At 54.5% G+C, this 15,873-nt stretch overlaps 1 protein-coding gene across 7 annotated transcripts in view; it reads left to right on the plus strand.

Annotated features, from left to right (window-relative positions):
• Nucleotides 1-15,867, plus strand: part of ARHGEF10L (Rho guanine nucleotide exchange factor 10 like) — a 21,209-nt gene extending 5,342 nt beyond the window's left edge. For 2 of the 7 annotated variants that reach the window (XM_026862781.1, XM_026862782.1), the window contains exons 2-28: nt 404-496; nt 774-950; nt 1,079-1,106; nt 1,843-1,977; nt 2,103-2,186; nt 2,457-2,632; nt 3,101-3,217; nt 4,025-4,133; nt 5,473-5,579; nt 5,796-5,873; nt 5,965-6,144; nt 6,368-6,484; nt 6,599-6,691; nt 6,939-7,112; nt 7,732-7,877; nt 8,400-8,584; nt 8,681-8,796; nt 8,984-9,111; nt 9,197-9,297; nt 10,164-10,285; nt 10,560-10,646; nt 10,763-10,992; nt 11,097-11,251; nt 12,745-12,890; nt 14,106-14,280; nt 15,153-15,275; nt 15,367-15,851. In XM_026862781.1, coding sequence (XP_026718582.1) covers nt 452-496; nt 774-950; nt 1,079-1,106; nt 1,843-1,977; nt 2,103-2,186; nt 2,457-2,632; nt 3,101-3,217; nt 4,025-4,133; nt 5,473-5,579; nt 5,796-5,873; nt 5,965-6,144; nt 6,368-6,484; nt 6,599-6,691; nt 6,939-7,112; nt 7,732-7,877; nt 8,400-8,584; nt 8,681-8,796; nt 8,984-9,111; nt 9,197-9,297; nt 10,164-10,285; nt 10,560-10,646; nt 10,763-10,992; nt 11,097-11,251; nt 12,745-12,890; nt 14,106-14,280; nt 15,153-15,275; nt 15,367-15,851 — 3,819 coding nt within the window. In that variant the 5' untranslated portion in view covers nt 404-451. Of the gene's footprint in view, nt 1-403; nt 497-773; nt 951-1,078; nt 1,107-1,842; nt 1,978-2,102; nt 2,187-2,456; nt 2,633-3,100; nt 3,218-3,445; nt 3,526-4,024; nt 4,134-5,472; nt 5,580-5,795; nt 5,874-5,964; nt 6,145-6,367; nt 6,485-6,598; nt 6,692-6,938; nt 7,113-7,731; nt 7,878-8,399; nt 8,585-8,680; nt 8,797-8,983; nt 9,112-9,196; nt 9,298-10,163; nt 10,286-10,559; nt 10,647-10,762; nt 10,993-11,096; nt 11,252-12,744; nt 12,891-14,105; nt 14,281-15,152; nt 15,276-15,366 lie in introns of those variants that run through there. The other 5 variants (XM_026862783.1, XM_026862784.1, XM_026862785.1 and 2 more) reach the window with 5 other exon arrangements.
• Nucleotides 15,868-15,873: the final 6 nt, after the last annotated feature.

Raw genomic sequence — 15,873 nt, forward strand, 5'->3', positions numbered from 1 at the left:
GGTATGGGGGGCTGTGGGGGGTGTCCCTGCTCTGTCCTTCCTCTTCCTCTTGGCGACCTTTCAGGGCGTCGTGCCGGGCGTCTCTGGTTACTGGAGCGGATGAGCCATTGATCGAAGGAGGATGCTTGGTGCTTCCCACCCTCCGAGACCTTCAGACTTGATGCTTGGAGCTGGATTTACCGTGCAGGGGCTGGATTTGCCATGCACAGGGTGGATTTACCGTGCACGAGCTGGATTTGCCATGCCAAACTGGGAGCTGGGAGCAGCTTTTCTGCTCCCCCACAAAGTTTTGCTGGAGCTGGATCCATCACACCTGGGGTCTCCTCACATTGCCTCCTCTCCCGGGGATGGATTTGGGGGGCTGATCTCCCCCTCTGAACCCATTTCTCCTTCTCTCCTGCAGGAAAGCCTTGGGGAAGGGCCCAGGTGGAGCATCCAGACCCCCCGTGCCATGGCTTCATCTGAGCTGCCCCCCAACCCTGCAGTAGGTACTGTCAATCTGCTCGAGCTGTTTTGTTTTTTATTTTTTTGGGGGGGGGGGGGAGGGATGGACGAGGACATCCACCCTTGGGCAGCAAGGGGGGTGCATCACCTGGAGGCATCCCACACATCCCCATGGGAGCCTCTTGGGGTTGTGAAAACACGAAGGGCTTCTTGCATCTTGCAGTTTTTTTGGGGGGATGCTCTCTTCTGTCCCCTCCCCTGCATCCCTCCATCCCTCTGGGGTACAGCAGCACCGCGAGGGTGGGAACACTGAGTGACAGGGTTTCTGTTCCCCCCAGAGACCCCCAGCGCCCTGCCCCACGGGGAGGAGGACCTCGGCGAAGCCTTTGACTTTGAGGACAGCGAGGAAGAGGAGGAAGAGGAAGAGGATTCGGTGGCTGAGCCGGGCGGTGAAGCTGTCCTCCGGGCACCCCCTCGCAGGCGGCGTGCTGCCAGCTCCGGCGTCGGTGAGGAGCGCAGGCGGGGGGTCCCCGGTATCTCTGATGTCCCCACTGTGTCCTCTTTGGGTGCCCAGCGTGGCACCACTGTAAGTCCAGGCACCAACGTTGTTTCTTTTGGCTTTTTCTGTCCACAGACGGGCTGGTGCCGGAGACCCAGGAAGGGTATGTGGGGTGTTGGGGGGGGGATTTTGTGGGGGTTTTGAGTCACTTGAAGGAGAAAGCACAATTTGAGGGTTTGCGCCCCCCTGTTTGACATGTTGCAGCCTGGTGCTGTGCCTCAGTTTCCCCAACTTCTCCCGGTTGCTTGTGAAAGCAGCAGAGCCCTGAGCTTTTGGGGTGCAGCCCTGGGGATCTGTGGAGGCTTTGGCTGCCATCGGGGTCTGCGATTAAGTGGGTGGTGGGGGCTTCCTCCAGCCCCCCCCCCCCAGATGAGGGACAAATCCCCTGAGATGGGTATTTGAAAGGGGCTGGTGTTCACCCCAGCTGCAGATTTGGGGGGAAAAGATGCAAATTTGGCTGCAGGGAGGGCTTGTGCCCCCCAGCAGAGCATGCACAGGGTGCAGTGAGAGGGGCAGGACCCCCACCAGGGTTGGGGACCCTCTCCCCGTGCTCCCTGATGCTGGCGCATCCTCTTGCCCTGCAGCAGCATGCAGACTTGAGGATAAAAAAAAGCCATTTTTGAGTCTTTAGCATCATCCCTGTGTGGGTTGCCTGGACCCACTTAAAAGAGCTATCGTGACCCTAAAACCCAGGACCCCCCAAATCCATGAAGAGCAGAGATGTGATGGGGTAAGGGGCACAAATACAGGCTTGTGCTTGTGAACCCAGGTAATAGGAACTGGGGGTGCTAGGAGGTGAGGGGCTTGGGTGCACCCAATCCTGAGGGATTTGCACCAAGTCCTGTGGGGTTTGCACCCTGGGGTGCTCTTTGACCCCCTTCCCTGCAGGCTGCCAGTGGGGGTGAGCAATGGGGAGGCTGGTGGAGACCCCCACATCGGTGCCCAGACCTGGAAGAGGAAAAGCAGCCACCAAGGTGGGTTAGAATGCCAGAAAAAAAAAAAATCCCTGCCAAGGGTTGGGAAGGATTTCTCCATCCTGGCTTGATCCTCGGGTGCTGACCTGTGAGTCCCTGGGGGGGGTTTTTTGTCCCACACAAAGGTGAGCGCTTCGAGTTCCCGGCGGTGGAGGATGATGTGATCTATGACGATGTCCCCTGTGAAACCCTCGATGCTGAGCAGGACGGTAGGGACAGACCTTGCCCCTCCTCCCTGCTTCCCCAGGGACCATGAGCCCATTTTCCACCAGGGCAAACTGAGGCACGCTCTGGGAAGGAGACGCTCATCCTAGGAGAGGATGCAAAGGGGGAAAAACCCCTGGGATCTGGGAGAGATGAAGACAGATGTGTTCCCAGAGGGGTTGCAAGACCCTGAGGATTTGGGGCTTCTCCTGTGGGTCCCTGGGGCAGGGAAATTGCCTTTCAGGGAGGAAAAGGAGCTGGTTTTTGTTTGCTAGGCCCGGGCACGGAGCACAGCCTGATCTACGAGGAGGTGCAGCGTGGCGAGGGGCCGCGGGCAGGCGAGGATTTGGGCTGGAGCTCCAGCGAGTTTGAGAGCTACAGTGAGGATTCAGGCGAGGAAACCAAGCCAGAGGCCGAGCCGGCCAAGCAGCGGGCATCCTTCCAGCCCAAGGTAATGGTTGAATTTATGTTTTTATTATTATTATTTCCTTTTTTTTTTTTTTTTCCCCTGAGTTTACTTGTGTAAAGGCACCGGAGCATCAAGCTCAGCTGCTCCTGCAGATGGTGAAGGAGAGGATGCTGCGGTTCCTGGGGTCACCCAGCGCAAAGCCAGGCTGAAACTTTGGGGGTTTAATTTCTTTCTTGTTTTTTTTTTCTTCCTTCCCCTTTTTTTATTTTCTCCTTTCCTTTTGCATTTCGGCATTGCTGGAGCATGGCTGCTGCCTTTCCCTGTGCTTGCTCCCTTCCCTGCTCGAGCAAAGCCAGATTTTTGGGAAGATGCTACCTGTACTGTGCTGCTTTGGGATGATTTCTCCTCCTCTTTTTTTTTTTTTTTTTTTTGGCTGCTTACCTGGATCTCTTCTCTGCCTTTTCTCGCCTCCTCTGCCTTCTCCTCCTGCCTGGTTTGCTTTGGGCTCAGCTTTCTCCAGACCTGAATAGACTAAAGGAGAGATACGCCAGGACTAAGAGGGACATCCTGGCTTTAAGAGTTGGGGGGAGAGACATGCAGGAGCTGAAGCAGAAGTACGATTGGAAGGTACTGTCCCTCCTCCGTCGCTTGTCCCTTTTCCCCCGAATTTCCCAGGGAGGGGAAGAAAACCCTCCTGGAGTTTTTATCCAGGCTGAATTCAACCCATTGTATCCCCAGAAGAGAAAAAAAAATAATGGAGTTAAGCACCGCAAAGCTGCATGTCCATCTGTCTTGCAGCTCCCCGTCCTTCAGCTGCCCGATCTATTTGCTTTTTGGGTGTTTGTTTTTTTTAAGGGGCGTTTGGACGAAGCGAGGTTGCCCGCGGGATAGATGGATCTGAGAAGGTTTTTCCCCTGATACAGGGTGGAAATCAGGTGGGGAAGGAGATTCTTGGGAGGTGTAGAAACTTAGTGCCAAGCCATTCCCAGCCCCAAACCATCCAGGTTGGCAATTTATGGCCAGTTTGGTCTGGGAAAGTGGCGCCAATGTCAGCTTGGGCTAAAAATGCTGCGGTTTGAGGTGTGAAAGGCCAACACCCCCCACCCTTTGCTCTCTCTCATGTAAAGGCCTGATGCAAGGAGGGGATGGATGCACTTGCACCTCCCTTTGCTCCCTCATCTGCTTTTGCTGCATGCTCCTGCTTTGCCCGCACCTGCTTGCCCATGGCCGTGTCCCTGCAGAGGAAGGAGAGATGCTGGAGCATCCTTCTTCCTCAGCCACATGTCTCCTCTTCCTCCCCGTTGGGCTGCGTGAGAAAATGGGGATGATGCTCGGAGGGCATGACCCCAAAGGGATGGCACTGCTGTATCCGGACCCAAAATGGGGTCCTGGTGCTGCCTCGAGCCTCCCGGTCCCTCTTGTCCCCCTGCCCAGATGACGCAGCTGATGAAAGCGGCCAAAAGCGGCACCAAGGATGGTTTGGAGAAGACCAAGATCGCGGTGATGAGGAAGGTGACATTCCTACACCGGAAAGAAGTGCCAGGTAAGTGGGGAAAACCCCACCTTGCTTTTGAGAGGGGAAAAAAAAAAAGTCTTTTTGAGGGCCTCTTTAAAGAAATCCTTATGGCTTTCAGCTTTTCCTTTTTCTGATTTCTTTTCTGCATTTTACGTTGGGTTTGTTCCCCCACCCCTCTCCCCCCCCCCAACCTCTTTGCATCCCTGTGCAAGCTCCATCAGTTCAGCTTGCTCCTTGCTCCAAGCACCCACGTCCTTTTGGGATCAGGACACTGACCCCACCATGCCAGCACCAATGGGTTGCTCCCCTTGGACACAGAGAAGGACCTGCCCTGAAATACCGATTTTTGGGGTGTTTTCCTAACCCTCCTGCTGTCACGTAGGGGATAGGGAGCGGAGGAGGAGGGCGGTGGAGGCAGAAAAGCAGCCACCTGCCCGCTGGAGCTCGAGGGTCTCCCTGGAGCATCACGGGGGAGGTAGGATCCTGGCGGGCGGCCTCGGCCGGGGCTGCCCGGGGGATCTGGCGTGTGTGTCCTGGCCTCACTGCATGTCCCTGACTCAGCTTAACTTTGCAGGGGTGGTGGCTTAAATGCTTTTGAGGGTTCCCAGGGGTGCCTGAAGGCATCCCATCCCCAGGGTGCTGCAGAGCATCCCGTCCCCAGTGCATGGAGATGGGGAGAAGGAGCTCGAAGAGCTGGCAGCCAAGGGCAGCGATCCTCTCTGCCAAAATTAGGGAAGGAAAAAGGTCACCCGGCTGCCAGCGCCCTCCCCTCCAGCCCGGCCGGTCCTCCCTGTTACCGGCTGTTTATAGGCGACGGGGATGGGGCTGGGGTGGCCGTAGCGGGGCGTTGCGGCCATGTGGAAGAAGCGGCCGTCCCTGCATTGCGAGTCCGCCTTGGCTCGCTCACCCTCCTCCTCCTCAGCTGCTTCGGCCTCGGGTAAGGGATCGCCACGCTGCCCGGTGGGTGCTCGCCTCTCTCCTTCCCCATTTTCTTCTGCGTCTGCTTTTGCCTCCCTTTTTCCCCATTTTCCCTGCTTGTGCCCACCCTTGGGAGCGAGGACAGGGGGATTTTCCCCCAACCAGGGTGGCTTTTGGGGACGGGGACCCTTTTTGTCCCCTCCCTGCTGGGAGCTGGCTCGGTCTCTGCTCGTAGCCTGACTCATGCTGGTGTCCGGTGACAGTGGCTGGGGCTCCAGGAGGGACACACGATGCTGGGAGGACGCTGGGGTCCATCTCTGGTCGCAGCTCTAAACCCGAATGCATCCTCAGCCAAGCAGCTGATGGGGCTACGGGCTATTCTTTAGACCCAATAGTGTCTAAAATTGGGGATTTTTTGGCTTTTGGTTTTGTTTTTCTTTTCCTGCAGGGGACTCGGAGGAGGAGGACACGGGTTTTTTGGAGGTCACTGTCTCTGACATGAAGCACCCGCCACCAGAGCTGGGCCCCATGCCTGAGGGACTGAGCCCTCAGCAGGTCGGTGTGGGGTGGCTTGGGGGTTTGGGAGGAAGGGGCATGGCTTCCCCTTGGTCCCATGATTGAGCAAGCAGGGAAAAAAGGGCAGTCAGCAGAAAGCGATGCTGCCATGTCAGCACTTCTGCAGCTTGCCACGCCTGCCTTGTCCCCCCCCCACTCCCAATCCCATTATTTGGGAGCGAGGGGGACCATGGCTGAGCCCTGGCATCGTTACAGGTCGTTCGGCGGCACATCCTGGGCTCCATCGTGCAGAGTGAGCGGAGCTACGTGGACTCCTTGAAACGCATCCTGCAGGTGGGGGACCCCCTTTTTTGGGGGTGGGGTGGGGTGTTTCTGGGTGGGGTGCAGGGATATGGGGATGCTGATGCACCAGCATCTCCCACAGGATTACAGGAACCCGCTGATGGAGATGGAGCCGAAGGTGCTGAGTGCTAGGAAGTGCCAGGTGGTGTTTTTTCGCCTGAAGGAGATCCTGCAGTGCCACTCCATGTTCCAGATTGCCCTCGCCTCCCGCGTGGCTGAGTGGGACTCAGCAGAGAAGATCGGGGACCTCTTCGTGGCCTCGGTAGGAGGAAAAGTCAGGGGATCACTGACAAACTTCCCCCTGAACCCCTCTTGATGATAAGGGGGGTGTTTGGAGGATTTAAGTGGTGCAGCCCCAACCTGGGGTACCACCAGCATCCTCAGCATCACTCCAGAAATACACAAGCACCCCCACGCTTTGCTGACCCCTCTCTGTTTTGGGGGAGCCCCACACCATTGTGGCTATCCTCCTGCCCTCTCCCCAGTTCTCCAAGTCGATGGTGCTGGACGTCTACAGCGACTACGTCAACAACTTCACCACTGCCATGTCCCTCATCAAGAAGGCTTGTCTCACCAAACCCGCCTTCCTCGACTTCCTCAAGGTCAGAAGGACCCAAACACAGGCACGTGGTACTGCTGGTCACCACTATGGGTGAAAACTCCTCTTTTTTTTTTTTTTTTTTTTTTTTTTTTTTTTTTCCCTCTTCCCTTTGCAGAAGAGGCAGATGGCCAGTGCCGACCGGGTCACACTCTATGGGCTGATGGTGAAGCCCATACAGAGGTTCCCTCAGTTCATCCTGCTCCTGCAGGTAGGGGCAAGGGGTACCTGTAGCCACCTTCGCACCTTATTTTTTGCAGCTGGGGTGCTGCAGGAAAGGGTTTAGCAGGGGACACGTTTCTGGGTTAGCAGCTTGGTTGCAGCTTTGGGGACTATCCCAAGGATCATCCTCCAAGCTTTGATTTTGGAGGTGCTGAAAGCACTTCCAATTGTAGCGTCCCCAACAGGGCTGATTTTCCTGGGGTGATTTTTGCCTCCCATCCCTTCTGCCACCCCAGGACATGCTGAAAAATACCCCCAAGGGCCACGCGGACCGCCTGTCCCTCCAGCTGGCCCTCACTGAGCTGGAGACATTGGCGGAGAAGCTCAATGAGCAGAAGCGCTTGGCCGACCAAGTGGCTGAAATCCAGCAGCTCAGCAAGAGCATCAGTGACCGCAGCAGCCTCAACAAGGTGCGTCCTTCAGTCTCACCTCCTCATCCTCATGATGGGTGGGTTTTGGAGCTGGTGGTTGAGCTCTGCATCTTCCACCTTCCTCCTCCGCATCGAGGGTTTCAAGAAGCCAGGATCCCTTTTTTCTCTGAAAGGATGTTGAGTGAAAACAAAGCTGGAGGCTGACACAGGGAAATTCCCCTTCAGGCAAAAGCAAGGACGAGCTGCTTTGTCTCATGTGTCTGATTTTGCAACCGTTGGTGGAAAAAAAACAACCTTAAATGAAGCTCTTGCGACACATCCTGGGCTGGGGATGGCCGTGGTGGCAAAAACTGCAGCGGGGCACCCGCCAGCCTCAGCCCTGGGATCAGGATTTAGGGCCGGGGGATGAAGAGAGACCCAAAAGGGGCTGTGAAGGGGCCATGTTGGTCTTCCAGGGCTCTACTCTCTTGGCGGTTGGACATACAGGGTGCAAAGGATTTTTTCATTGTGCAGCCTCAAAGCATGTTGCATGTCTGGAGAACTTGGGGCTGGTCAGAGGAAAACCCTTGCAATAAGGGAAAAGGAACCCAGATTTTGGGGCAGGAGGCTTGTGAGAGCCCCTAGGCTGAGCCCCTCTCCTGCTCCATCCCCTTTGCAGCTGCTGAGCTCGGGGCAGCAGCAGCTCCTGCTCTGTGAGACGCTGACAGAGACAGTGTATGGCGACCGGGGGCAGCTCATCAAGTCGAAGGAACGGAAGGTTTTCCTGCTCAATGACATGCTGGTCTGCGCCAACATCAACTTCAAGTACGTGCTGATGGCCCCAGACCCCAATATCACTTTGCAAAGTGCTGACGTAGCGATCTCCCCCCTTCCCCACCTCAGTTATTGGGCTTAGTGGGTTTTTCTGTCTCTAACCCAAGGACCTTTGAAACCACCTCACCTTGTTTCAGAGGGAGAACCCACCTGGGTTAGGGTTTTTTTGCCTCCCATTTTTGGCATGCCTCCATCCCCTGGTGCTGTGGGGTCTGGGAGCCTGCTGGGACCTCAGGGCTTGGTGGAGGTTAATGCTGCAGATGGAAAAAACCTTTCTTGAGTTCTCCATAATACCTCTTTATTAATTGTTTTTCCCCTCTTCCAGGCCAGTGAACCCAGGGTAGGTGCTGAGTGTGGTCTGCTGTGGTTGTGTGCCCCATGTTTGGGGGTGCAGGCATGGTGTGGGGTTGCAGATGGGACCTGACTTGCAAAATGCATTTTGCAAGGGCTTGCAGGGCAAGCCACGGTGCCTGCTGATTTATTTATATATATTTTTGCATCCTCCCTCGGCAGAGGCCAGCTGGAAATTAGCAGCCTGGTGCCCCTGGGTCCCAAATACGTGCTGAAGTGGAGCACGGCCCTCCCGCAGGTGCAGGTGGTGGAGGTGGGGCAGGAGAGCGGCGCCTATGACAAGGACAACATTGTCATCCACAATGCTGGTGCCAAGAAGCACGCGCCGTCCGGGCAGGCTTCGCACAGTGAGCACCCATCCTTTGATCCGGTGTTGGGCTGGTTTTGGTGGGGTTGGATGGGGCACTCTCCACTGACCTCACTTCTCCATTTCCCTACTCAAGATAAAGTCTACCTGGGGCCACCGCGGCTCTTCCAGGAGCTGCAGGACCTGCAGAAGGACCTGGCGGTGGTGGAGCAGATCACCCTTCTCATCAGCACCTTGCATGGCACCTACCAGGTATCTACGGGGCAAAGCATGGCCAAACTCGGGATTTGGGTAGAACCAAGCTTAGGTGCTTTGCAATAACCGTGCGGTTCCTCAGGGACAGGTGGACATCTCATCCTTGTGCGCCTCACAGATGAAATTTGGGGATGATTCAGGCTTGTTTTGGAGGCGCTTCCATGATTTCTGACTTTTCCCCCAGAACTTGAATATGACGGTGGCTCAGGACTGGTGCTTGGCCCTGCAGAGAATGATGAAGGTAAAGGAGGAGGAGATCCACTCCGCCAACAAGTGCCGCCTCCGTCTCCTGCTGCCCGGGAAGCCAGACAAGTGAGTTTGTGGATCGCGGGTGGGTTCTTCCCGCCCCGGGGAGGAGGAGGCTAAAGACCAACCTGGTGATTCTTTCCCTACACAGGTCTGGCCGCCCCATCAGCGTCATGGTGGTCTTCATCACTCCAAACCCCCTGAGCAAGATCTCCTGGGTGAACCGCCTGCACTTGGCCAAGATAGGACTGCGTGAGTAGCCCCGTCACTTGTTGCTTGCCATCACCCTTGCTTTGAAAAGTCAAAATTGGGAGTGAGGGGGTGGGGTGTTGCATTGCTCTGAGCATCCTGATATGAAATGGAGCAGAAATTCAGAGCAAGACGATGGAGAACATTTTGGGGGGTTTCACATTGGAAATTATGGGAATCAGGAGTTCTGGCTCAAAATGCTTTGCGTTTTGGTGCTCTTGGGTGGCATCTCCAGGTTGGCATTGTGTGGTGATGGATTTCTGTTGGCTCCCGTGCTGATGGTGTTGGAGCTGACCCGTTTTCTGTGAAATTGGATGAATAAGCAAGGGAGGAGCCATCTCTCCTGCTGCTTCCCTGTTCCTATTTAACTCCACCAGCCACTGCAGGAAAAAAAAAAAGTTTAATGGAAGAAAAAAAAATCATTTGCAATCCTATTTGAGTGCTTGGATCCCCCCGGGCTAGAACAATTTCTGATTCTCTTGTTTTTAACAGTTTATGTGGCTTTTTTAAAATCTGGGATGCCTAGGGGGATAATCCTGTATCCATGAGTTAGAAATAAAAACACATTAAAGCCTAATGTGAAGAAACACATTAGGGTGTACCTTCTTTCCCCCTTTATATATAAACTTATCTGGTTTATTGGGGCTCTTTTTGCCTCTGCTCGAGGCGGTTGCTTGGCTGCACGCTGCGGTGGGGTGCAGTAGTTTAGAAGAAGGGAGAGAGTTGTGCCCCAGGTCACCAGATGATGGTGGTTTGGGGTTGGAGATAAGAGCCCTGCACTTCAAATTACTAATTTTGGGGTTCCATTGGGGAGGGGAGGGATGCAGGGGGGTGTCTTGGCCATCCTCGATCGCCTCTGCTCACCGCAGGGGAGGAGAACCAGCCGGGCTGGCTCTGTCCTGACGAAGATAAGAAGAGCAAAGCTCCCTTCTGGTGCCCCATCCTCTCCTGCCACATGCCTGCCTTCTCCTCCAAGGCCCTTGATCTGCAGGTAAGGGTGACAGCTAACCTCTTCAGCCCCCTCAGTACCTCCTTCCCCTTTTCATCCATCATTTTGGGGAATAAAGGCAGAAATCCCATGGTGGATGAACTGGGTGCGATGGCCAAGCTGGTTGCAGAAATTGTTGCAATTCACCCTGGAAAACTGCAAAACCAGGCTGGGCTGTGGCTGGATCCTTATTTTGGGGGTGTGCAGCAATACCTTGCATGCATTGGGGTAATTTGGGGGTGTTGTGGACCCCCCAGTACCCCCGTCTCTCTCCCAGCTCGGCGCTGCAGTGCACAACCCCGTGCAGTCCTCGCTGCTGGGCTTCTCCGCCGTCAGCACCTCGCTGCCACAGGGCTATCTCTGGGTGAGCAAAACAGCTCCAAAACGGGGCAAAAACTGCCGAGTTTGGGTCACGCTGGCTCCAAACCCCCTCTCCAGTGCTCGTGGCTGGTGCTAAGACCCATTTTCTGGTCCCCACAGGTTGGGGGGGGGCAGGAAGGCGCAGGGGGGCAAGTGGAGATTTTCTCCCTCAACCGTGCCACGCCGCGGACGGTGAAATCGTTCCCGGTGTCTTCGCCGGTGCTGTGCATGGAGTACATCCCCGAGGTGGGCGAGGGGGAACTGGCAGGCACCCAGGAGCCCCGACCGACCACCGAACAGCAGCCTGCATCCCCACATCCCACCGTGTGCTTGGGCTTACGAGATGGCAGGTGAGCCCTCATCTTCTGCATCCCTCCCTCGGTGCAGCCACCAGCACCAAACCTCGAGCCCCGGCACAATCTCCTGCATCTCCCCCTCCCTGTTCCCTCCCCAGCATCGCGGTCTACGGCAGCGTGGACACGGGGACACAGTGCTTGCTGACCTGCAAAAGCCCGGGCATGCAGCCTGTCCTCTGCTTGAGGCACAGCCCTGAGTACCTGTTTGCGGGGTTGCAGGATGGGACCGTGGCTGCCTACCCCAGGACCAATGGTGAGGGCACCCCGCGCGTGCTTTCGGACAGGCTTTTTGGTGGTTCACCCTAAAAAACATGGAACAGGTGGTTTTTCACACTAGCAAGACGTGCTGGCTGATAAAATGGTGATAAAAGCACTCTTTTTCATTTTTTTTCCCCCCATTATTTCATCCCTCCCTTGCAGGCCAAGGGTAAAAAAAAATAAATTTACATTGCTAGGATGAATGCAAGAGGTTTGGGGGAAAATATGTGGAAAACAGTCCTGGTGAGGGGTTGGTGCTGCAGCAAAGGATTTGCTTGGAGGGTGATTGTGCTCAGGGGCTACAGGAAGAGTCCACTGCCAGGATGCACAAGGACTTGGAGCTTTTGCCTTCAATACCCCCACCTTTTTGGAACTATAAACTGAGCTGTCCCCCTGCAAACTTCATCCATGCAAAAGCCCTCTCATTTATTACCTTGGTTTGGGGTTTATTTTCCTTGGCTCCAGCTCAGGCCAAGGCTGCAGCTTGCTGAGAGCCTTCCTCCCCCGGGGACTCCTCGCCTGGGCTGTTAAATACCTTTGCTTCATCGCTAGAGGGTAGGAAAGAGCCTCAAATAATGTGTTCCATTGGCCTATTTTTGGACAAAACCCTTTATTTGCTCTGAGATACCCTGCAGCGAGCAGCACCCAAGTCAACCTGGCGCCACTTAAATTGCATTTTGGGGTACTGCGTATCCCCTTTCCCACCTTATGGGAACCGTGCAAACTATTTAATAAAGTGGCTTTAGTTTAATCTCCATTGCATAAATGCATGTTGAAGGCAGCAAGCTGCTGGCAGGACTGCAGGGTGGGGTTTTTAATCTTATCCCCATCTTTTTAGAAGGAGAAAGCTTTCCCAAAATAGCTCGCTTTAACGTGAAAATTGGGATTTGCTGAAAGGCAGCTCGGTTGCAAACTCCTGCTGATGGGAGCAGAGGTCCGAGCGCCCAAAGGGCTCTTTTATCCCTCTGATCCTATGGTTTTATTTTTTTTAAAAAATGCATTGGAAATAAGAAAAGGAGAGCAATTATCTATTGAAGTTGCTCAGCCACTGCTGGTGGTGAATTCATCCAAATCCAGATTGGATGCTGTTCACAGACATACTCCAGATCGGCCCTGGATGAATCAGCTCTGGAGCGTGGCTTCAAGAGCAAATAAATTAAAAAAAAAAAAAAAAAAAAAAAAAAAAAGAGTTTTTGGCTTTTGCAGCAAGGATCATACCCGAGCGTTGCAGGTGGCCAGATGTCTGCTGCTATAAAGTTGTTTGTACGGGGGCAAAGGGGCTTTGGGGGGGTTGAAGTTGGGGCTGTGTCCTTCCCCCATTCTGTTGATTGTGGCGTTAAGGTGCTTGGAGGCATCCTGGGGACACGAGGGCTTTGCAGCTGACCCCAGCAACCATTTTAGGGTGGCTCCAGCTGCATCAAAAGATGCTTTTTCTTTTTGCTGAGCACCTTTTTGCCCCTCCCCTCCATCCTGGCATCTCTGCTCTAGGGGGGCTGTGGGACCTGGCGGAGCAGCCCACGCGTCTGGCCGTGGGTACCGGCCCTGTGCGAGCTCTCCTGACGCTGGATGAGACCCTCTGGGCCAGCTGTGCCAACCAGGTCACTGTCCTCGATGCCACCAGCCTCTGCACCCAGGTAAGGAGCATCACCGGGACCCCTGCACTGCGTCCACAGCAGGGCCACAGCGTTGGCTTTGGGGGGGTCACGCTGGTTTGAACCCCAAAAGGTGCACATGCACAGGCACATTCCTAGCTGTGCAATGCCCCAAAAAACCTTTTATTGCTGCTTTTTGCTGGCATTCATCACTTTTGGGACCCTTCCCCCTGATACCAGGTCACAGAAGGAAGATGCAGAGACATCTCCTGCAGCTGCATAAACAGGGAATGCTGAATAGTTCCTGTTTTTTTTAAAAAAAAACACCAAACAAACACCTTTCTCCCACCTTTAATTTTCACATTTAGTGCCCAAACTTAGTTTGCATGTATTAGCTGTCGTAAATCCAGCCTAACGGCGGTGCCGGGGATGAATAATGCATCAGGGACTGGATTCGTTTTCCATCTCCGATTTTATTTATGACAGGAGCCGGGTGGGAATTTTTGCAGAAGAAAAGTGATGGGGGAGGAAAAAAGTAGTGGCGGGGGGGGAGACGGGATGCTGGGGAATGGTATAAATCGTGTTTGATGGTCCTGGGTCTGCCTGGATGGGACCAGGGACTTGGGAATAAACCCCGTGTGGGGTGGGGAACAAGGGGGAGATCACCTAAAAGTCTCTATCTGCCCCCATTTTGTACAACTTTTGGGGGGGATGCTCTATGCTGGTCCTCTTTGGGAAGGGGATCAACACCCCCTCTTTTTTTTTTTTTTTTTTGGTGCAAAAAGGTGTTTTTCCTGCAGTTTGCATCCTGTGTCTGATAGGAAGATACTCCAGCAGGGAGCTTGGGAAGCAGATGGACCAGCCTGTGATCCCCAAATAAGCTCTTGCAGGGGGGCTGAGCCTTTGATTGCTGATTTTTAGGGTAGAAGAGAAGCAGGAAAGTCTCGTCCCAACTTGGGATGGATTTTGCAGATGTATCTAGTCTAGTAAATGAATCTTAAAGAAAAAAAACCTGGAGGGGTGGGAAAGGCTGTGTTATCCAAAAAAAGCCAACCCAAGAGGGGTTTGGTGATGGGTTGGTTTTGGTGTCCTCTGCCCAGACTGGAGCTGGTGAGGAGGGATGAGACCTCGGGGTCACTTTGGTCCCCTCCCTGTGCAGCTTTGCAGCCCTAAAGCAGCTCCTGGAGAGAGCCTGAGCTAGCGGCAACTTTAGGGAGCAACCCTTTGATTTCCTTTCTGCAATTCCCCTTTTGGCAGCAAACCTTCGAGGCCCACCCGGATGCGGAGGCCAGTGTCACACACATGATCAAGGCGGGCAGCGGGGTCTGGATGGCCTTTTCCTCGGGCTCCTCCATCCGCCTCTTCCACACCGAAACGCTGGAGCATCTGCAGGAGATCAACATCGCCACCAGGACCACCTTCGTCCTCCCGGGTGAGCTCCCCTTTCCCTCTGGCTCTTCATTGTGATTAATGGGCAAACCGGGGCATCACCCCATAGATGTGCTGCTTTGCTTTATGCATCCCATCCGTGCACCCCGTGCTTACACATGCGTGTGCACCCTTGCACCCATGTGCATCCCCATTCATGCATCTTTGCACCCCATCCCTGTGCCTATCCTCATCGCTATGCGTGCGTCCTTGCACCCATGCATTCATCCATGCCTGCACCCCACTGTCACTGCCCCGTGCACCCCCTTTTTTCCCAGCACCATCTCCCAGCCGCATCCACCCATCCAGCTCTTATCCACCCTGGGTTTGCCAGGTTGTCTCCCCCCTTGTTCCAGCTACCAAGCAACATAATTGCGTAATTAGTTATAAGCACGATACTCATGTAAGTCACTTTTTCTTTTTTTTTATTTCTTAGGGCATGTTAAAATATTTATCACTTCCTTTTCTTCCTGGGCGAGTGAGCGTTGGGTATTAATGCGTTTTTGAACTTGCGCTCCCTCATCCTTTTTAACTCGACAGGTCATTAATAAAGTCCTCCCGGAGAAACCAGAGTTGTATCTCCGCAGATATATTGCTTCGCTGAGTCCGACGCCGTGCAGCGCTAAGTCCCGGCGATAAAATATTCATTTGCCATTAGAAGTCTCACTACTTCCCCCCCCCTCTTCTTTTTATTTATTTATATTTGTAGCGCTCTCTCTGGCACGGAAACCTTCGTGCGAAGATGCTGCTTGGTTTTGGGGCGAGCTCTGAAGTGTGTTCCCCATGAAAAATGCACTGGTGGTGGGTTATCTGGGAAGATATTGATGCAAAATCATCCCTCACCCTCTTTTTCTTTTTTTTTTTTTTTTTTTGCAGGTCAAAAACATGTCCGTGTCACCAGCCTCCTCATCTGCCAGGGTTCGCTCTGGGTGGGCACTGACCAGGGCATCATCGTGCTGCTGCCTGTGCCCCGCCTGGAGGGCATCCCCAAAATCACAGGTGAGCAACCAAAAAAAACCCATCCCTACGTGGATGCAACCTTATTTTGGGGCTCGCTTTTAGCAAAGCCACTTATTTTTTTTTTTGGCAGGAAAAGGCATGGTGTCCCTCAATGGGCACGGTGGCCCTGTGGAGTTTTTGGCGGTTGCGCTGAGCACCCTGGCTCCTGATGTGCTGAAAGGTGACCAGGAGGAGGAAGAGGAAGGTCAGGAAGAGAAACCACCTGAACTGGATGGGCCCCCACCTCGGGAAATGAGAAAAAAAGGGATTTTATTACAGTATCGCCTTCGATCCACCTCCCACCTCCCTGGGCAGCTGCTGTCGGTGCGGGAAGCGCCGGTCGGAGACTCGCCGGCGCACACCGAGGAGGACGGCTCCATCTACGAGATGGCTGACGACCCCGATGTCTGGGTGCGGAGCCGACCCTGCGCCCGTGACACCCCACGCAAGGAGATCTCCTCGGTGGCCATCATTTCGGGGGGTCGGGGCTACCGCAACTTCAACACCGAGTCACCGCGCCGGGGCAGCGATGCCGACAGCACCCTGCTCATCTGGCAGGTCCCGCTGATGCTATAGCACCCCAGGACCCCCACCCCCC

This window comes from Athene cunicularia, assembly GCF_003259725.1.
Source record: "Athene cunicularia isolate RWA chromosome 21 unlocalized genomic scaffold, athCun1 chr21_part1, whole genome shotgun sequence".
NCBI classification, from domain to species: domain Eukaryota; kingdom Metazoa; phylum Chordata; class Aves; order Strigiformes; family Strigidae; genus Athene; species Athene cunicularia.